General features: G+C 40.8%; 1 protein-coding gene and 1 non-coding gene across 2 annotated transcripts; both read right to left on the reverse strand.

Annotated features, from left to right (window-relative positions):
* Positions 1-12,182: 12,182 nt before the first annotated feature.
* SPINK1 (serine peptidase inhibitor Kazal type 1) lies at positions 12,183-18,747 on the reverse strand. The gene is made up of 4 exons (XM_052644330.1): positions 18,693-18,747; positions 16,989-17,020; positions 15,375-15,481; positions 12,183-12,228 (listed from the first exon to the last, which is right to left on the reverse strand). Exons 1-4 carry the CDS (start codon positions 18,745-18,747, stop codon positions 12,183-12,185), a joined length of 240 nt encoding a protein of 79 aa, XP_052500290.1.
* A 978-nt stretch (positions 18,748-19,725) lies between these two features.
* Positions 19,726-19,797, reverse strand: TRNAE-CUC (transfer RNA glutamic acid (anticodon CUC)). The gene has a single exon. It is a non-coding gene; the product is annotated as a tRNA-Glu (tRNA).
* Positions 19,798-22,649: the final 2,852 nt, after the last annotated feature.

Consider the following 22,649-nt stretch of genomic DNA (forward strand, 5'->3'; position numbering starts at 1 on the left):
GATGCTGGCAGGGATTGGGGGCAGGAGGAGAAGGGGATGACAGAGGCTGAGATGGTTGGATGGCATCACCGACTCGATGAACATAAGTTTGAGTGAACTCTGGGAGATGGTGATGGACAGGGAGGCCTGGTGTGCTGCGATTCATGGGGTCGCAAAGAGTCAGACACGACTGAGCGACTGAACTGAACTGAACTGAACATATCGAGACATAGCAACACTGAATACAGACTCTTTGTGTTACACATATGGTATAATGCAAACCTTGCCCCATCAGTCATTCTTTCCCAGTGGCTTTGAGTAAATAAATGCAGTACTTCTTTCTTAGGAGAATGACTCCTTCCCAGTTTTCCAGAAACATCAACAAAACCCCTCTTGTTTGCAACAACAAGGATATGCTCATTTAAATTAAGTTGATCTCTGGAGACGGATGGACATGACTTACACCGAGCCTGTCCCGGGCAGCAGATGCATCCAGGCGAGAACACTAGGATGAACAGGTAAAGATTAAGATTTAGTAGCTGGGTCAGGTGATGGCCTAGGTCTACCTGAGACTTAGCAGAGAGAACTGAAAAGCTTAGCTGGGATGAAGGGAAAGGAACCCTAAAAATCATTTGGATATTAATATGATGTAGGCATAATTTGAGCCCTGGGAAATCCTATTCTAATGCCTGATTTGGTTTTGCTTTGTTCCTTACTTTATACAATTTGGCCAATATTGTCCCTTATAGCTGTTTTCCCCCTTCTTTTACATTTAATGTGCTCTCCCAGTTCAGGGGGAACAACTTACCCTTACAAACCTTGCTCACTCACAACTAACTTCAAATGATTGTCCTAGAGCACACTTCAGTGGCTTCTATGACATGGATGCATCACAGAGGGGATACCGACATATACGCCATCTCTACTCTGTTTTTAAAAGGGAATTAGGTGGGAGTTTGATGACTATTTAATGGTAGCAATCAGAAATCAAGGCATACAGAGGCAGATGTTTCCATCTGATGGACAACCCACTGTTTTCCTTTTTAAGGAATGACCTCCGAAAGTGACCCCTGGAATTCCCTTCGTTCTGAAAGGATGGGTGGGTAACTACACAGCAACTTCATTGGCAAGTGCCAGGGCCAGACTGGGAATCATAGCTAGCACGAGGTCTTCCCGCCTCAGTATTCCGGGTTCTAAGAGGAACATCACTTCAGTACAGGATGTGTTGACAGTACAGGACTGTCAAGGACGCGCAGATCAGAGTGCAGAGAGCAGAGAGCAGAGTTACCTCCTCCTGCTTTCTCCTTCCACCCCTTCTAGGGAAGTTGACAATTTCCTCTCCTGGGACCAAAGCGCAGATCTCACTGCTAAAAGGATCCTGTTACAGTGGCGAGTTTTCTCATAGTGGTAAGGTTTAGTTCTTTGCCTACCACGTGAAACTGACTTCCAGCCAATGCTGTCTTGAGGAAGCAGCTGCAGGGTGTTAGGGGACTTTGCTCTGTCCCAGCCTCATTCTCTCTCTGGTCTAGTGACTTTCAAATAGAGTATTTCACCCAGATTCCTTAGAATGAACCAAATTATCCCTCTTCTCTCTTTCAGAACTTAACATCATTGATACCAGTCTCTCTCAATGATGTTTGCTTGAAAGTACTTTTTATCAGGTAAGTAACTTCTGGCTTTGAGTTTTTGAATGTCTGAGAGGAAAAGTCTGTCTCACTTTCCAAAATTATCAATTAGTACAGCTCCTTCTTCCTAGTTAGGTGTGCAAAATGCCCATTTTTGTTCCTATAGACACAGTTTGTAAGCATGATACACTTCACTATCTTCCAATAGAACTCGAACTAAATGTGGTCAAGCTAGGTAAAGGCAGGAACAACATATGAGAGCATCGTTTACACTGGTCAGGGGTTTGGGAAAATGTTGGTGTGAAGCAAGTGGCGAATCAAGCATGGGGCTGACACTCTCGAGAGCAGTGATCATCTTTTCCTTGAAGATACGCCTCCCTGACGCTTAGGTCCATCTCCCTGTGCTTCAGTTTCCTTTCCTCTCACCCCTAAGACGCCTTGTTCTCACTGCCTCCCACACTGGACGCAGAGAGAGGCGGGCAGTAGGCATACAACCCCCAGGCCCTTAGTCTTACCTCCTGAAGGTCTGGCTTTCTTTTTTCCACGGATAGTGGCCCTTTCTCCCATCCTAAATGTGCAGGATTTTACCTACTGAACAGAAGCAACAGCTCATCCAGCGATCCAGGCAACTTCTGGGAGATAAGACTGCCATCATTCCCTCTCTGGGGCAGCTCTACAGGGAACAGAAAGAAGAGTAACCCTATAGTAAATGAAAGTAAGTCACTGAAGAAGAGAGAAGGACCATTCCCACGAGCATAGACAGACATCATGCACTTTTTCATCTTCTGCTCTCCTAAAAACCCATTTGTGTCTCTTTGTTCTTCCCATAGAAGCCTTTTCTTCTTTCTTCTTTTCCCCTACCGAGTTAAGCATATACACTTCTAAATTTCACCATGTAACAAGCTAGTGACTTTTTTGTTAGCTTTTATATGGATATGAATGAGTCATTTTTCTCCTGTCAATCTGTTATAGATCATTTAATTTGTAGACTCCAGTTACTGAACATAATTGGATAAAGAAAAGTTGTCTTTCTCCACACGTCAATTTTTAAATCTCAATTTTCATATAATAGGAAAGCAGGAACCCCAACTCTTTACAAATTTTGACCACCACAACATTCTTGACATAAATTAACTTTCATTTATTAGGGAAAGTGCTGTGTTGATGTAATACAGAATGCAGAAACACTTAGGCCTCAATTACTCCCCCTAGGAAACTCCAACAAACACATAAAGATTAGCACACTTTCTTACCATTCAAGATTGACCGTTGTTATAATAAGAGAGGAACCAACACATTTTTATGGGAATTTGGAAGAGAACAGTTTGGGAGAGCAGGAAAAACTCATGGGAGGCTTAACAACTGAGGTAGATGAGGAATCGGGGGATCCATCCCAACTCCACTGATCTGAAATATCTGCAAGGTGAGGTTAGGCCACTGAAATTGTAAAGAAACTCTCCAGGGGATTCTTGTTGAGTTTAAAATTTGAGAACCAATATCTTAAGCGATGTTTATTAAATAGGTAAAAGTGACAGATAAAAAAGGAATGCAGAAAGACATTAAGGGCTTATAACCACCAGGCTAAATTAGAGCCTTCTTTAGTAGACAATGTGTAGCCATTACAGCTTTTTCATTAAAGGACAACTTTAATTATTTTGTGGTCTAGAAGCAAGGGTTCCCAGACGGCGCAGTGGTAAAGAATCTGCCTGCCAATGAAGGAGATGCAGGAGACACAGGTTCAGTCAGTCCCTCGGCTGGGAAGATTCCCTGGAGGAGGAAATGGCAGCCCACTCCGGTATTCTTGCCAGGAAAATCCCATGGACAGAGGAGCCTGGTGGGCTGCAGTCCATGAGATCGCAAAGAGTTGGACACGACTGAAACGACTAAGCACTTACTTTGCATGAAGTGTATAGAGTAGGAGGATATATTGGAAGGAAGACAGGCTGAATAACCTTGGGCAGGTAGAGCACCTAGTGAGTTATTTTAAGTCATATCAGCAGTAATGCTGGGCTTTCAGAGGGTAGTATTTGAGGAAATGGAGAAGAGGGGTAAGACTTGAGAGAGTGTTTTAGGGATGGATTCCATTGTCCAAATTCTATGGAAAATTTTGTCGGTCCTCACATTTCACCTCTACTAGATACCATTGATTTTTTTTGGTGAGCATGCACTGGGGAAGGAGATGTGTGTTTGGCTATAAAATAGATTTACTGACTTGACTCAAATACCTGAGAGTGCTTTAGATACCTAGAAAATCAAGAAAAGAGGAAAGGCTAGAAGACTTTGGAGAGACCAAGGCTTCTGCAGTGGCAGAGATCGTGAAAAAATGTTTGAGAAATTGGCAAGCACATAAAAGGAGCAAAAAGAGGGGACACTTAAGAAGAGTTGTATGAAGAAAGAATTCTCAGAGGTCATACCTTCATCTGATAAGCCAAGAAAAAATGAGACAGATGGAGGGTGTGGGAATAATATGTGTGTGTGTGAGAGAGAGAAATAGAATGGGGAGGGGGGCGGGAGGGGAGTTGAGCAATAAGGATAATTCAGAGATGTAATGCAGAGGCTAGAGAGCATGGTAGGTTCAGGGAACCTGGAGTAATTATTTTTAAAGAAGGGGAGGCTATAAATGCTGATATAGATCAAGGCAGTAGCAGTTACAAGTGAGAGATGGACAGAGAGTGTAACATGACAGATAAGCCAAGGAACTCTGCAGTTTTACTAGTTATAACCCTGAGTGAATGAGAATCTCAGTTTTCTCATTTCTAAAATGAGGCTCTGGGGGGTGGGTTGGGGGGTTAGGGGGTGGTTCTTGTGAGAATTCAATGGGACAATGCAAGGGAAGCATTTAACATAGGGTCTGGGACATGAGATTATTACTCAGTACAAGTTAGCTCCTATTATCTTTATTAATTTTCATTAACTTTACAAGACATTAAGGGCTAATTTACATTGCTAAGATTTGAAAGTTAAATTCTATTCAGCCATTTTTTGAGTATTTAAAGGTCTTCAGAAATTAAAAAAAAATTATTTCAAACATATAGCTGTAAATTTTTAAAGAAAAGCACATATATCTCAGTAAATAAGAGTTTTAAAAAGCCCTGATGTTTAGCATAAGCAGTTCAAAATACAATAACTTACTTTGAATATAGCCTTAAAGAATTACATTCACTATGAAACTTCCTAAATTTTCACTGTCTTTCTCTCTGCTTCTCATTCTCTTTCTATTTAGGTGCTTATCTTTATTATTATTATTATTGTTTTATGCTACACATGTCTCCTTCTGCCTTTTGCTCCTCTAATTTCCACAGGTATGCATTTTCTTATTTTCCCAGTTGTTTTCTTTGTGTTTATTTTTCTCTTTCTAACACAACTGTTTGACAACACAACTAGATTCCTAATCTGCCACCTTCTGTTCGTCCTTTTCTTCCTTCAACAGGGAACAATAAAAAGCCCCCAAATAGTATTAAATTTATTTTACACGCCTTATTCATGACTACACATGCAATAAGTAGAACAGTCATCTATAACATTAGGGGAAACACACCGACTGAGACCGCCCATCCTGGCCAGACTCGATAGTAACCATTTGCATGAGCTCTTTTATGACAGGCGCTCCTGGTAAGGAACACGGAACTAATCAGCCACCATCAACCGGAAGAGTTCAGGAAAGGTCAAAAGGAGACACCACATGTCCAACCACCTCCCAGAATCCTTTCTGGCATCCGTCTTGGCTGAATAAGGCGTGTACCACCAGGAAGGACTCTGAGTCAAAAGAAGAAGTGAAGTTACTCAGTCGGGCCTGACTCTTTGCGACCCCCATGGACTGTAGCCTGCCAGGCTCCTCCATCCATTGGATTTTCCAGGCAAGAATACTGGAGTGGGCTGCCATTTCCTTCTCCAGAGGATCTTCCAGACCCAGGGATTTAACCGAGGTCTCCCGCATTACAGGCAGACTCCTTAACGTCTGAGTCACCAGGGATGTCCCACAGCTATACTCTCCAGCCCTCTGAGTCAAGAATGATTGGCTAAAGACAACCCAGAAACTAATCCCATCACCATAAAATCCGAGACTGCAAGCCAGGTGGCAGAGCAGTTCTCCTGGGTTCCCTTACCCCACTGCTCTCCACCTGGGTGCCCTTTACCAATAAAGTCTCTTGCTTTGTCAGCACGTGTGTCTCCTTGGACAAATCATTTCTGAGTAGTAGACAAGAGCCCAGTCCCGGGCCCTGAAAGGGGTCCCCATCCCTGCAGCATATAATATTACCATCTTCAAAAAAAATGCATGGCCACAAATGACACTCCTCCAAACGGTGTTTTCTGACCTGATCTCCAAATAGCCATTTTTATTTTTGATGTTTATTGGCTTTCCAGTGAGTGTCTATTTGTTGAAAAGCAAAAATCTGTATTACGCCTTTTTCATGAACATCATCTTATTACCTCCATTTTTCATATTTTTAGCTAAAAGTTAGGTACTACTTACATAATGAATGAAAACAAAGGAAATTGTTGGCAGTGTAGAGCTTAGGACATTTTTATGTAATTGCCTCCTTTATTATGCAAATACATTTTATTTTAACTTAGTTGGAATAAGCAAAGGTTTTTAGGGGCTAAACTGGGCAAGAGAAATGGAAATTAAAGGTTCAATATTTTTCATGTTCCTATTCTTCAGGAGGCTCCATTAACTATAAGAAATCATCGACTATAAAAAAATATACTAAAAAAAAGTTTAATTTCAAACAAGTTTACTTCTCCAATAGACAAAAATATTTTTTTTGTATACTTTTTTTGTCTGATAGCTTTAAATTTCAAATACTCTGAAACCAGTAAGGGAAACTGTCCTGCATTTCTTATTTCTCCAGAGAAGGAGAATGTTATAACAGTGGAAGCTGGGTTTACTACCTTATCTTCTACGAGGGCCACAAAAACCTTCTCCTTCCGCAAAACTTATTTCCAGCCACTACTCTAGAGTTCTTGTTTTGGGGGTGTGGTTTATAGTTCTGGAATTTTTCTACAGTTAAAAGCAGAGAGATTTTAGTCTGACCTTGGATCCAGTTAAAGAATCTCTTCTGTAAGATAACAATTTAATAAGGTAGTGAGTTGTTTCTCCTCCTATCAGGGAAATGTTCATGTACCAGGAGACCTCTTTAGCGAGCTCAAAGGGTTATGAGATGAATAACAACAACAACAATAGTTAATCCTTCTTGAACACCGAACTATAAGAAAGGCATTGTGCTGACTGCCCTAAGAGGGACTTGTTATTGTTATTATTAACCCTATATAAGAGATTAAGGAATTGAGACACTGAGAAATTCTCTGCCTTTTCCCAGGACACATGGTTAAACAGTGGTAAAACAAGATTCCATCCCAGGACTCTAACCCAGAGTCCTTGATTTTAACCATTATACTATTTGATTTTCTACTGAACTCAAATCAACCTCCCTTTAATCCCTACTCAATTAGTCTAAATTCTACCCTTTGGGGCCAAAAAGAGCATGTTAATTTCTCTTCTTCATTCATTTATGTAACAAAAAGAATATTAATCAGGTACTTTCTAGATGATAGATACTGTCTTCCAGCCTGTAATACAGCACTGAGAGTTTCTGCTTTCATGGTGTTAACACTCTCTCCCTTAAATTGTTTGAAAAAAGCCAGCAGATTTCTAAAGGTTTTCCTTTCCTCAGACCAAAGTTTCCTATTCTTTCAACCATCTATCATAGCACAAAGTTGCAAATTCTTCCCTATCATGGTAGCCTCTCTCCTGTAAACACATTTCAGTTGTAAATTTCTTTTTAAAATTAGCATAAAATTGCTTTACCATGTTATGTTAGTTTCTGCTATAGGACAACTGTGAATCAGCCAAATGTATACATATATCCCCTCCTTCTTGAGTCTCCCTCCGTGAGCTGCTGAACCAACCAGACATGAAACAGCAAATCAAATAGCAATCCACATGCTTTCTGATGGGTCTGTTAAAAATAAGGCAACCTGCCCAAAATGGAGTCTCTTAGGCTAAGACCCATGTCACCAACTGAATTAACTTAATTTTAGTTTCCATCCCCAGAAATAGAATCTGAAACTAGTGATCAGAAATTGCCTAATCAGCATCAGTTAAGTAATCTGCCTGATAGGCCCTCGCCATCCCCTAAAGAAAAGTGACCCTACAATACTCAATTTGCTTTTTGTCTAGTAACTTCTCGTCCCGCCTCCTTTCTGAATGTAAATGCCACTTTGCACGGACTCTTGGGGCTCCTTCCTAACTGCTCATTTGGATGCTGCACAATTTAAATTCATTTTTGCTCAAATAGAACTTTTAATATGCCTCAGTTTATCTTATCACAGGTCTGGTGACTGAACAGGGAAGCAAGGAGACCTTTGACGGCCCTCAGCGGCAACGAGCAACAGCAGCGAAGGTACCTGAGGAGTCCCTTGAGTCGCTGCTTCCTCACTGCCTCTGGAGGTGGTGGTAAGTTTCCTCCAATCCTCTATCCATAGATTGTGTGTTACGAGTGTTCACTGTTTTGAGCATTTTTGCATTTTGAGCATTTTTTTTCCCTGCGGCCTGGATCCCCAAACTGGCCTGAGCTGGGTGCCATGGGACATAGAGATAGGACTGTTTCCAGTGACAAGCCTGGTCCGACCCCTAAACCAGACCCGGTGGAGGATCAGGCCGGGTCCAATTTACGCTGGATTGGGTCCAGAATAAGGCCCCCAGCAAGTAAAATTTTGTTTGAAGGCTGAACGAGCAAGTTAAGCTTCCCAAAGATAACCATGAATTACAATGGCCACAGTGGAGAACTTAAGCTAGATAAGCTTATCCATGTATGTTGAGAAGATGTGTCCTGAAGAAAACGGGGTCTTCTCAGCCAATACTCACGATAAAGCATTGATGGAAAATTCCTTTTCCTTCTTTAAAGTTCCTGGTGACCACTGGGACACACTACTGTCTCCAGAACCTGCAGAGAGGATCCAGGGAAATCTGGCAGGAGCCAGCCAAAGATGAGAATACTTGTGTGGTGCTAAGTTGCTTCAGTCATGTCCAACTCTTTGCAGCCCTATGGACTGTAGCCCACCAGGCTCTTCTGTCTATGGGATTCTCCAGGCAAGAATAGTGGAGTGAGTTGCCATGCCCTGTCCCCCAGGGGATCTTCCCGAATCAGATCTCAAACCCCTGTCTGTCTCCTGCATTGGCAGGCGGGTTTTGTTTTCTTTTTACCACTAGCAGCATGGGAAGCCTGTAAGAATAGTTATGTGGACTTAAAAAAAAAAAAGCATGATGTGAGAATTGCAAATTAAATTTTATTTGGGGCAGAATGAGGACTGCAGCCCAGGAGACAGCACCTCAGATAGCTCTGAGAAACTGTTCCAAAGAGGTGGTGGGGGGAATGGTCAGTATATACATGATTTTTGGTGAAGGGGGAATACATGCAATCAAGCACATATTTTTCCAGAAAGTTTCTACTAGTCTCATGAAGCCTTTGCTAGTTACAGGGAACAGTGATTACCATGAAGGATTTTAGTGCTTTTCTAGATATGGGGAGATACAAGAACTGGGCTCCTGAAATCATCTATCTGAAAGGCCTGTCCTGCCATCCTCCACCCTTGCAACTAAATGCTTGATTTCTGACCATCACCCTGAATTTCTTTCAGGGGATGTTGAAGGTCAGCACCTGTAGCAGCAAATGACTTAATCCTTGCAGCAGTAGATAGGTAGATGGCAAGCGCCAATTTATAGTTGACACCAAAGTCAGCTGGCTCATCACTGTTTCTATCTGTGGTGCCTGTTCCAGAGAGGAAGGTAGGTTTCATTTTGTCCTTTCCTTTCCAAATCCAGATTGTCAGGAAAAAATCATTTGTAAGAAATCAGTCTGTTACTGAACATAAGTTCATGTGCCCATTGCACAGTGAAGCCAAACAACCAAAACGTCAGAGTGTGGAGCAGAGACTTATTGGAGGACCAAGCAACGGGCATGAGGTGGCTTATGCTCAAAAACCCCAACTCTCTGATGCCATTTAGGAAGAAATTTTTATAGGTGAAATTTGGGGTGAAGGCTATAGTGTGTGTGATTCTCTTCTGATTGGTTGATGGGTGAGATAACAGAGTGGTTCCGGGAACTTTGTGCTCAGCCTGAAGTTACCATCCTCCTGGGTGTGGGCCTTAGTTCTTTCAGAAGAACTCAAAGATATCATTAAGTGTATCCCTTGGAAAAGACCCTGATGCTGGGAAAGGTTGAGGGCAAGAGGAGAAGTGGGTGATGAGATGGTTGGATAGCATCACCAAGTCAATGGACATGAGTTTGAGCAAGCTCCAGGAGATAGTGAAGGACAGGGAAGCCTGGCGTGCTGCAGTCCACGGGGTCGCAGAGTCAGACACGACTTCGCAACTGAACAGCAACAATGCCCCTTGAGGAGGAACCAGGACTCGGCTTTAATCACTGCATTATAGTTTCTTGGTCGCTCCTCCTTTGTTTCTGCATTCTCTTACTTTCCTGATTGAATGTGCTATTTGGAACTCAAGAAAGGCCTAGGAGGCTGAAGCCCTTTTTCTACAAATGAGAAATATGGGACAGGGAAAGGATTCCTACCCAGGAGAGCCCTCCAGGATCCCTCTCAGTTTCAGATCCTTGAATCACGTGACTCATACATTTGCTTTCAGATGCCATTAGTTGTCTTTCCTTTCTTTCCAGGGGCAGCTCTTTCCTCTTGTTTGTCTTGTGTCCCAAGAATTTGGCCTAGCAACAGTTAGGTTGGAGGCCTCAAAAATATGGCCAGGCAGAAATGTGGGGTGCCTAAATTTGTTTTTTAACAAGTCAGAAAGTGAGCAGAACCATTAAAGGTAGACAATCTAGGTTTTCGTATTGCCTCTGCCTGTAATCTCCAAATCTCTTCTCTCCAGACTTCGACAATTTCTAGCATTCAATGTTTAAATCTCTTTACTAGAGCAAAGTTCCTTAAGCTTAGCATTGCCCTTCAAATGTCCTCTAGCATCACAGACAAGATGCTGGAAGCCATCTTGCATCCATAACTTAACCTGGTGAGCTGTGAGGTGTGTTTGGCTGAGTCACTTAGTAGACCACAGCATCCCCTAGTGGTCAGACTTAAACCTCAAGCCGTGTATATTCTGAATATCACAAGAAATTAACCTAAAACTTAAGTGTCATGCAACTGTGTTTTGCAAGTGTGGGCAGATTTTATTGGCTACTTTTGGTTCAGTGGGTGATGAATTCTCCATTATTTATCAGGGAACCTGATGCATCTCAGGGTCATCTCACCCTCTATCCACTTTCCATTCTGGGCTACTTCTTTGTCTGAGCTTAGGAATTGAAGCTGCTTTTCCTTCTCTGTTTTTGTGGTTATAGATGTCTTTTTCCTTTTGAGGCATTTCTTATTTCTACATATGCCATTTAATGTGAGCATGTTACCTAAAGTTCCTGTAGAAGAAATCAGGAAGGGATAGTCTCCCTGGGGTGATTGTGGTTTAGACTAAAATGCATTAGATTTGGAGTCTGTCCTGAATTAAAAGCCTGATTTTGCCAACTTATTTGGTGGTGATATAAGTCAGGTTATCTAACTTTGCTAAGTTTACTCACCAGATAAGGGTAGCCACACAGGGATATTGTGGCTCGTAGGTAAAGCAAAGTGAACCACACAGAGGCCTCAGGATCGTTTCATCTGTAGTCTGTAGGTCTGAAGTCCCTATTTTCCACAGCAGATCATCTCTTGCGAGTGCTTTGGTGGCAGAAGTTAAATCAGAATCAGGTCTTAGTTCCTCTTTGTTCATCTTGGCGCAAACCCGTGAGACCGAAAAAGCAGATCTCCAAGTCAAGCCAGAGATATAGTCCTCGGGTTGCCAGAGAAAATGGGAAGCCCTACATCACTGCCACTCACCTCAGTAACTAGTAGGGAATGGTCTCTTCTGGGGGAGGATTAAGGCTGAAGCAAAGGCTCCTCCACCACACAGCCGAGAAAATGTAACTCTTTTGGTTTCCTCAATGATTTAGAGCCTCTTTGAGAAAATCATGTCTCACCTCAAATCCACTGTGAGATATATGGAAAATCTTAAGATTAAACTCTATTCCACTGGACAGGCAGCATTTCAGAATCATATGCCTCTGTGCCTAAACCAGTGCCAGGCACAATAGATGCTCAGTTAAATTCCAAGGAACCCTAAAGAAATTATTTCAGTCAGTGAATGGTATGAGGCAACATGTTTCTGGACTGAGAGTTTTCCAATTGTTTCTTAAAATGCTAGTCTAATCCCCATGGGATTACGATATTTGTGATCAACTGTATCCTGTCACTTAACGTCTGCAGTCACATTTCCTGGGACAGAGTCCTCAGAATGTGAGGAGGATGGGGAAGGGAAAAGCATCCTGAAAGAAACCCTGTCCAAAATTATAGGATTGCTGTATTTTGTAAAACTTGGTTTATTTTGAGTTTGCTGCCATCCTCTGTTCTCGGTATAATCAAACATGCCTTTGAGGAAAAAGCATATGGAAGCAACAGGACGCATTTAGATGCATTTTATTCAGCAATCAGGCCAGCCACGCATTGTAGTGTACTTATGGGATTTCAGAACGTTTGTTCTCAGCAAGGCCCAGATTTTTGAATGAGGACAGGAGTCTGACGTTCCCTGTAGAAGAGATTGGGGAAAAAAAAAATTAGTTTAAACTTGGCTGAGAAAATGTAACTATGGGGGGAAAACAAGGAAAAAATTCAGCTTTATTTAAAATGGGAGGTTTGAGATTTCCTTCCATTTCTGTTTCTCTTATTCATATATTCATTTACTTATTAAGTCATCAAATACTGATTGAGAACTACTACCTATATTGAGGATACAACAGAAGGGGAAAATGTTCATCCTTGTAGAGTTGACAGATCTAGCAGGGCATCATTAAAAGCCTTGGAATTAATCTTTAATCCATTGTTGCTTTTCCTGCTGACGTCATTGTCCTAGCCACCAGATTTCCAGCTTAGCAGGTGCCCAGGCTACTTTCGGACCTTTGCCTTAGGACTCTGGGGATTCCCATCTGTGAGATTTTGCAAAAGGAAATTGTATCCCTATCTCGTAGGATAGTTGCTTTAGTTAGCATCTAGACAGAGCCCATGGTTTGACTTATTTTCCATAGCTATGCTGTCCATGACAGCTGACATGATCTCATATAGCTGCTTAAATTTAAATCAGTTTAATAATGTTTAAAGTCCAGCTTTTTGGTTATGGTAGCCACGTTTTAAGTGCTGGTGCCATGACTAGAGGCCTCCATATTGGACAGCATTTCCGTCCTTGCAAAAAGTTCCTACAGGAGAATGCTAGTTTATAGAAAAGAATTTGCCAGTGTAGGTTGCCTGAGAAGATATAGAGTAATTGGAGAAAAAGTTCTTACTGAATATATCTGCCAGGAGCATAATGACCAAGGAGATGCAAGCCCTTGTTCGTCTACTCATCTCGAAACAAAACAACTAGGGACAGAACCTGGATCTAGTTAACCATACAATATATTAATACTTGTTTGGGGGTTTTAATGAGCAGTAGAAAGAAAAGCAAAATGATACATGAGTAGCATTGAAGCATATATATTACCATATGTAAAACAGAAATCTAATAGAAAGTTGCTGTACAACACAGGAAGTTCAACGCAGTACTCTGTGACAGCCTGGGGTGGGGGGTGGGACAAGGCGGGGGCAGTTCAAGAGGGAGGAGACATACATATACTTATGGCTGATTCACACTGTTGTATAAACATTGTGAAACAACTATCCTCCAACTAAAAATATTTTTTTTAAATGGTACTTTTCAAAAGGCCACATTTCTCTCTCCTGCTTTCTTATCAGAGAAATATAGGAAGAGAAATTACTTTTTCAGGCATTCAAATATTGCTCCCTTATTTACATATTTTTAAAAGAATAGAAAAAGCAGGTAGGGCCGATAGATTTTTAAAGTCTAAAGAAACAGGGTGTCCCAGCCCTATGCTCTTGTTTTTCCAGGCTTTCACTCTAAATATTGGGCTGTTTGATCTTGGCACATGGAAATCGCCCAAGTCTCAAGGCTGTTGTACTGCTTTCCCCTCCCCTTGGACAGAAATATGATGTTTGACTTTAACATCAATAACATAGGCCATGAGAAAATTAACAGGTGGTTTCAACTTTCTTTTATAATTTTTTCAAAAGCAGAGAATTTAATGTTTTCGGCCTAAAACTTTAGGATATTAAATATTTCTCCCTGGGAACCTAATTCCACAATCCTTGTTAAATACCAAGAATTTTCTGAAATGATTTAAAGCAGATCAAAAAGAAGGTTCATGATACAGTGAATTAGAGCAGTGGAATGATGGAAGTACATGCACTCATTTGAGCCTAAATCAAAGTCTTAACACACATCAGTTCCAAAATAACAGAGTTTTTTCTAGGTTCCTTATGGAATCTCTTTTGTTTGACCATTCTACATCTTTATTTAACCTGGAAGGCTTTTGTGATACTCTGAAAACAGACCACTGTTTAAATGACTTCCTTTTCATGAATCCTTTCTTGACCCTTTCAGTAAGAAGCAATCTGTCTCTCTCCTTCATTCCTGTAGCGCATTGCTAACACCCATTTAATGGCGCTTGTCACTAGTTACAAGCAGCTACCTTATTTGTGCTATTTTCTCTTAGTTATATTCACAAGGAAAGTGGAGGAGACTAGCACAATGCTTGACAGAAAGTGTTCAGTAGCAAAGACAGAACATCTGTGGCAAATTTATTTCTCTGAGCTCGTGAGTCTGATTCCCATCACCTAGCCACCTACAGTCAGCTCAGAAACTCCACTGAGGCTGGTTCTCACATCCATTAAAAAAAGTGTTTCCAAAATAGGTTTGTGGTCACCTAATCAATATAATTCACATTTGCATATTTTAGGACTTTAGTAAACACGATGATTACTATTGTGAAGAATGTTTTTTTAAGTTTAATGGAATTTGGGGTATATTGTGACCTTTAAAAAATCCATACTATCTCATTTGCTATACAAGCTTTGGGTTTTTATCACAGAACTGACTTTTAAATTAAAAAAAATTAATCGAAAGAAGCATTCAAACACTTCCCCTCCTCTATTGCTTGGTAATTTCTTAAACACCTTTTATACAGCACCATATTATTACTTACTTTCTGGCTTTTGTTCAGTTTTTTCTTCATATTGGAATGCTTCTCTCTCCTTCTTTAGAATGTCCTAGAGAAAGCCTCCAAACTTCTCAAAATCCTAGCAGGCATGATTAATTCTGTTTGATTTTGTGCTCGCAGAGCCTTTGCTTACACTACTACTGACCCCATTGTGTTAGTGTTGAGCATAAGCAAACTGGGAGACAAAACCTGGAGAATTTTCTTCTGTATATCTCACACCCTTAGGCTGGTACCTGACTTTATCATGGAAAGAGCAAGGATTTCGTACCAGATCTGTCACTCATTGCTGAGCATTATTTAAACTAACTAAATCTCAATTTTCTCCTGGGCATAATAAGCTTAGTATTATTTACCTCATAGAGTCATTGTGAATATTAAATACCTTGCACAATGCTTGACACAACATATACTCTTTTCTATCATAATGCACACACACTTCTATATAATCTTTACAGATATATAAAGAGAAAAAGAGATCAAGAATGTTTGGGGGGAAACTAGGTACTTTGTTTTTCACATGGTGAAATTCATATTATTGGCATATTCACTGATCTTAGATATATAAAAACCTAAAGACTTCTAGCTTAAAATATATATTTTAAAAGAAATTCAAGCTTGTACTCACTTATTTTCCATACATAACAAGCATTCATTAGCGTAAGTAACTCCATCTGTCCCACAGACAGGGTTATAGATCCTGGGACATCCGTTCACTTCATTTGTACACTTGGCCTATAAATGGAGTGAATCATTTTTCATTTTTTGAATTTATAGCACAGTCTCTAAAATCTTCCTGAGTTGATCACCTTAAAAATGGATTGGAAGGATGATACTAAGTGTTCTAAACGGTAGAATCCAAAATTTGGGTTCAGAAAACCTGGTTTTAAGTAATGCCTCTTCTACTTACAGGCTGTGTGACATTGGTAAATCTCTTGGTGTCTCTGAACCACAGTCACTTCATTTGCAAAACAAGAATGATGTTGTCCTTTTTCCTACCTGTCTCATCATGGTGTTGTGAGGTTTGAATAAGGTGAGTGAGATAATGCTCAAGTTTACAGTCACTACAAGTGTTAGCTTCTCTCAGGTCAGCCACACCTTGAAGCATGTTCTTCCTTGCACACAGTAGTCCTGTTACCGTGTTACCAAATCACTTAAAGACATGCGGTGCCTTCCACCTTTGGAGTTTTTGTGCAGCCTGTTTTCTCTACCATCAGTAAGAACTAGTAATTATGAAATGACTTTCACAGGGCAGACACTGTCCTAAATGCTTTTTATGTACTATTATATTTAAGCTTCACAACTAGCCTATGAACTTTTTATCATACTTTTCTTCTAGGAAGGATAATGAAGTACAAACGGAGTAAATCATCCTAGGTCACACACTTAATAATTACTGGTTCCTGGATTTAAACCCTGTCAGTCTAGGTCCTGAACTTTAGCTCTTCACCACTTGACTCTATTATTTCTTTATTTTTGGCTGCGCTGGGTCTTTGTTGCTGCGCAGATGTTCTCTGGTTGCAGTGAGCGTGGGCTACTCGCTAGTTAGCGGGTGTGGGCTTCTCATTGCACTGGCTTCTCCTGTTGAGGAGCATGAGTCTAGGGGCCCATGGGCTTCAGGAGTTGCAGCTCGAGGGCTCAGTCATTGTGGTTCCTGGGCTCTAGAGCGCTAACCCCATTTGTCAATGGTTTTGGCAAACATGTTTTTTTGCTCCGCAGCTTGTGGGATCCTCCCCAACCATGGATCGAACCCATGTCTCTCTTGCACTGGTATTAATTGATTCTTTATCACTGAGCCACCAGGGAAACTCTAGGGTAAGTTGCTAATGGAATCAGAACTTCTTTATAATACATCCCAAATGTAATAATTTATTTACTCATGCACTTTTGGTTTGTCACTGGCCTTCTCACTATATATAAATGTAATGAGAAGAGGACACTTCTTCCGCTGGTGTCCACTTAAAATTCTTGTCTTACAGGATAGTCCCACTACATATAAAAACCCCTTTACAGCAAACATGACTACACAGAAATTGCCCATGTATCTGAGAATTTGTCCTTCAACATAAGCACCTATGGGGAACTACAATTACTACCCACATTTAGTAGGCTAAGCCTTGCCAGCATTCATACTCCTTGTATTAACTTGAGGATAAATTGAAAGGCGAGTTAGACTATGCTTTGGTTGGAACAAACACTTCTAGCCCCAGAGGTTAAAAAAAAATTACAAAATTATCTCTACCTCTCTTCCCAGGATGTTAGCTCCACTGTTACCTGGAAAACATAAATCAGACATGTGAAGTTGAGTCTTGAATGGGAGAGGACAGATGTATTCTCATTCAGAAATGTTTGCTTCCATTTAAGTCTATGTCTTCTCTGCTGGCCTCTTTCGCCACCTAGCCCTTCTTATTTCCATCTTTTTTCCTCAAGGACATCTCACTGCTGTTCACTCACAGCCTGCCTTCTGAAACCTCAAAAAAATTAAGCAAAAATTTGATTAGGACAAAAGTTTTGTATATTTAAGACAAGTTGACTTATTTTCTTGAAAATAAAAATGATGTACTTACTGCTTCAGATGTCTCAGGCACAGAGCAAATACCTTCTGAATGCTCACTGACATTCTAGTTAGCAACTTGTTATTGATGTAGGAAATGTAAGTATCTATCTCAAGTTTATAGATAAAGGTATGGAGAGTTTCTATAACCAGTAAAACAGTTAACACTAGCAATTACCAGATCTTGTGATGCAAAACCAGCTTTTATATTTATACATAAGTCTTCTTTTGTAAGTGATGCTAAAAAAGCGGAATCTTCTGACAACTCAAACTTTGGTTCCCAAAGACCTCTTTTCATCCATTGCATTGTGCTATTAGTTTAATTCACATTTTTTGAATTTACAGGTAGATACTTAAAATTGTCATGCTGCATTCTCCAGACAATAGCAGGTCTTGATGACATCATGTTTATGTGGGATATGGTGACTGTGGGTGAGCTCATTGCAGGGAAGATGGATTAATTTGATGTTGGTCAGATTTGATTTTGTTATTAACAATCTCTGAGGTCAACTAGGTAAGGAAGTAGTTCTCCCGAGCTAAATGTTTTGAAAAGGCATAAGACACTCACGGGCTAGGAAAAGAAGGTCCCTGGAATAGTCAGAACCTGATGTGGTGAGAGTCCCACTGGATTTTAGAATTTAGTTGAGTCTAAGATTTAATGAGCAGGTGATCGCCACACAGGCATCTATCTGTATTAATTGATATGCATGAGAAATGGAAAAGGGACCACCGCTCCCATAAATATTTAGCAAATACAACAAACAGCATTGTTCCTATTTTCATAAAGTGTTGATTTGGTTTCTTTGCTAGATCTGATAAAAAATTTAACACATTATCCATTCCCAAAGACGAAGAGGAAGCTGATGCCGATTCTGGGGGTTCAGATCGTCTCTCAGCATTATCAAGACAGTTTGAAGACAAACACACACCATCTATTCAAGAAGAACATTTTTTCTAAAAATATTCTGTAGGTCAAAAGTCAAATTCTTAAACTCTGCCCTGTACACTGAATAACTGGAAACCATTGTAACCTATTTCTACAATTCCATGAGAACATAAAATTTGTAAATTGGCCTTAAACATGCACAGAGTTAGAAGGGTACTTGATGTTGAAATAATCCCTTCATTTTTCTACCATATCTCCGATGAAGAGTCAGCTTCATTACCTGAGGAAAAAAACATTTCATGTCTGAGCACTAGTAAAATTGTTTTCCTGTGTTATGTTAAAATCCTTCTTTCTATATATAATTCTCATCCGCTGATCCTATTTCATCTCCCTAGAACCGAAAGATCTGTTCAAGAGCAGACTCTAAATTTTGAGTGTAATGTGCTCAATAAGGCAACAGGTCAAAAGGTTTTACTCAAATCAGAAAAACATGGAAAGACACCTACCAGATAAACTCATCAGAACCAAGGCAGTGAGGAGAAAGATGCTTGCCACTTTCATGGCTGAAGTGCTGGTTCTAGAGCTCAGTCGAAAACTGCACCGAACTTACCACTTGGCTCTGGAACCCTGGGACTGGAAGGGTCATATAGGCAGTGTGGGCTTCCAGTCTCCACCTCCTGCTCTGTGTCACAGATCTCCTTGGTTACTGATTGACTCCGTAGCATAGCCTGTCCTCCAGGTTTGGGGCACACCGCCAGTGTAAGAAAGGTGTAGGGGAGGAATGCTCTAGGCCTGAAATGTGCAAGGTAAAGACTGTCAGGAAGCGATTACTAGTGGTTACTTGGTTCCTGCCCTAACTTCCTCTGACTATGGAGAGAAAGCCCATGGTCAAGTCCTGGTTTTCTCATCTGTAAGGTGAACTCAAAAGTTCTCGTCTTCTGTAATTCTGGGTGTATGAAGAGGTATGAATATCTGAAAAACTCCACTCTTGCTTCTTTTTCTTCAGCTTTTTAAATTCTTTTTCTCTTTTTTTGTCTTTTTCTGCCACCCATTCACAAAGCCTAAAGTAGCTTTAGGGGCCAGGTTAGAGGTAAGGAGGACTCTCTTTCCTAAGGTGTGTGTGTACTCCAAGGTAGAGTGGGCTCTCCAGAGACTCTTACCAGCTCTATGTCCTTGGACAAGTTCACCTGGGGATGGAAATAATAACACTACCTACCTCCAAGAATTGATCTTTCATTCCAAAATATGCCTTGTGTATATTTTGGAACCATGTGTGGTTTGGGGAGATAATTCTCAATTCTTTCTCATCTTTCTGCATGTCTTATGGGTGGAGACATCTACTGCATGTGTTTCAAACAGTCTTTTCAAGAGTGTTTGTACAGGAATTAGCCTTGGAATGTAGACTAGTCTCTCTCTCTGGTGTAAAGGGGAGGGTTGTTTGCCATTGGGTATAAGATAGTATCTCTCACTAGGGCAAAGTTTAGGCAGGTATAATGCTTTTTTTTGTGTATCTGCATCACATGGTTTGTGGTATCTTAGTTCCCCAACCAGGGATTGAACCTGGGCCGTGGCAGTGAGAGTGCCAAATCCCAACCGTTGGACCACCAGGGAATTTCCAGGCATAGTGCCCTTGAAAAAATTTAGGGATTTTTAAAAGCTTGGCATCCTTCCCTTGTAGTGCATGGTGCTTTCTCTGTATGTTTCCTTGGCCCTCTTCGTGTCACGCTATGGAGGCTGGGCCTGGGGAACCAGAGCAAACGCTGGGACTCTGGCTATTGCTACTGAGTAATTACGTCTCTTTTCTCTGAGTCAGGAGTCTGTGTCTTCTGTCAGACTGCCTTTAACTGTGGCAGAATAACGTGTCAGCTTCCAACCAGAGTGAAATCTTAAACCCTCCCAGGTCATGATGTATATTAACTGTATTCAAAAGAAAAAAAAGAACTGTACTAATCTATGGGGATGGATCACTGTTCTCATGAACCTTCCATGACATTTTAGTTTGAGAGAGATAGGGAATAAAAAAGTAATCAAATAATTGCAAAGTATATCAGATTATACTAAAGGTTATAGAGAAAAAGAAGATATTAAACAGAGGTGGCAGGAGGAAGCAGAAGATATTAAGAAGAGGTGGCAAGAATACACAGAAGAACTATACAAAAAAGATCTTCATGACTGAGATAACCATGATAGTGTGATCACTCACGTAGAGCCAGATATCCTGGAATATGAAGTCAGGTGGGCCTTAGGAAGCATCACTATGAACAAAGCTCGTGGAGGTGATAGAATTCCAGTTTAGCTATTTCAAATCCTGAAAGATGATGCTGTGAAAGTGCCGCACTCAATATGCCAGCAAATTTGGAAAACTCAGCAGTGGCCACAGGACTGGAAAAGGTCAGTTTTCATTCCAATCCCAAAGAAAGGCAATGCCAAAGAATGTTCAAATTACTGCACAGTTGCACTCATCTCACATGCTAGCAAAGTAATGCTCAATGTTCTCCAAGCAAGGCTCCAACAGTACATGAACCGTGAACTTCCAGATGTTCAAGCTGGTTTTAGAAAAGGCGGAGGAACCAGAGATCAAATTGCCAACATCTGTTGGATCAATGAGAAAGCAAGAGAGTTCCAGAAAAACATCTGTTTCTACTTTATCGACTACACCAAAGCCTTTAACTATGTGGATCACAACAAACTGGAAAATGCTTCAAGAGATGGGAATACCAGACCACCTGACCTGCCTCCTGAGAAATCTGTATGCAGATCAGGAAGCAACAGTTGGAACTGGAAATGGAACAATGGACTGGTTCCAAATCGGGAAAGGAGTACGTCAAGGCTGTATATTGTCACCCTGCTTATTTAACTTGTATACAGAGTACATCATGCAAAATGCTGAACTGGATGAAGCACAAGCTGGAATCAAGATTGCTGGGAGAAATATCAATAACCTCAGATATGCAGATGACACCACCCTTATGGCAGAATATGAAGAAGAACTAAAGAGCCTCTTGATGAAAGTGAAAGAGGAGAGTGAAAAAGTTGGCTTAAAACTCAACATGCAGAGAACTAAGATCATGGCATCCAGTCCAATTATTTCATGGCAAATACATGGGGAAACAAAGGAAACAGTGAAACTTTATTTTGGGGGCTCCAAAATCACTGCAGATGGTGACTGCAGCCATAAAATTAAAAGATGCTTGCTCCTTGAAAGGGAAGCTATGATCAATCTAGACAGCATATTAAAAAGCAGACACATTACTTTGCCAACAAAGATCCATCTAGTCAAAGCTATGGTTTTTTCAGTAGTCATGTATGGCTGTGAGAGTTGGATTATAAAGAAAGCTGAACACAGAAGAATTGATGCTTTTGAACTGTGATGTTGGAGAAGACTCTTGAGAGTTCTTTGAACTGCAAGGAGATCCAATCAGTCTATCTTAAAGGAAACCAGTCTTGAATATTCATTGGAAAGACTGATGCTGAAGGTGAAACTCCAATACTTTGGCCACCTGATGCAAAGAACTAACTCATTTGAAAAGACCCTGATGCTGGGAAAGATTGAGGGCAGGAGGAGAAGGGGATGACAGAGGATGAGATGGTTGGATGGCATCACTGAGTCAATGGACATGAGTTTGAGTAAGCTCTGGGTGTTGGTGATGGACAGGGAGGCCTGGCATGCTGCAGTCCATGGGATTGCAAAGAGTCAGACATGACTGAGTGACTGAACTGGACTGAGCTGAACTGAACTGAGGTGAGCACATTTATCTACCTTATTTAAATTGCATATGTAAAATTTTGTATATTTCTCATATATGTATCTCTTTGCTAGATCTCTTCTCTGATCTCCATCCCAGATATTAAGTGCCTCCCTGAAAATTTTGAACATCCTATCAACACTTCAAATTTAATGTTATACTACTGTTTTAATCACTTACCACAGATATTTGTCTCTTCAGCCTCCCAATTGCTTCTCTTTCTTCCAGTTGGTTGGTCAAGACCTAAGTGTTCTCCTTGATGCCTTCCTGACCCTCACCATGTGCCATCTTCCACTCTTAATTCATTACCAAGGTCTCTTCTTGACTTTGTGTGCAGAATAACTTCAATTCTGGACACATCTCATTCCCTTACACGGTCCTATCTAAGATGATGCAATCATTTCCACCTTGACATTCTGAAATTTCTTTCAGATAGTTTCCTAACAACATCTACTGTTATTTCATCTTCCAAGCTACCCTCCATAGGATAATTCAGTGATCTTTTGAGAGTGTACGTGTGATCATGCAGTGCTCCAGTTTCCCATGGTTCAACATCCTTAGGAAAGGTTGATTTGAACGAGTGGGGTCTTTTCTGTGTCTCTTACTTTATTCCCCACCAGTTTCCTGCTAGTTCAGTCTGACAGTCTACATTGGTCTTTTCTCTGTTCTCTCTTGAAGGGGGGCGGCGTGGGGGAGCATCTAGCTTTCAACCCTCAG

The sequence above is a fragment of the Budorcas taxicolor genome, chromosome 7 (genome assembly GCF_023091745.1).
Source record: "Budorcas taxicolor isolate Tak-1 chromosome 7, Takin1.1, whole genome shotgun sequence".
In the NCBI taxonomy this organism is placed as follows: Eukaryota; Metazoa; Chordata; class Mammalia; order Artiodactyla; family Bovidae; genus Budorcas; species Budorcas taxicolor.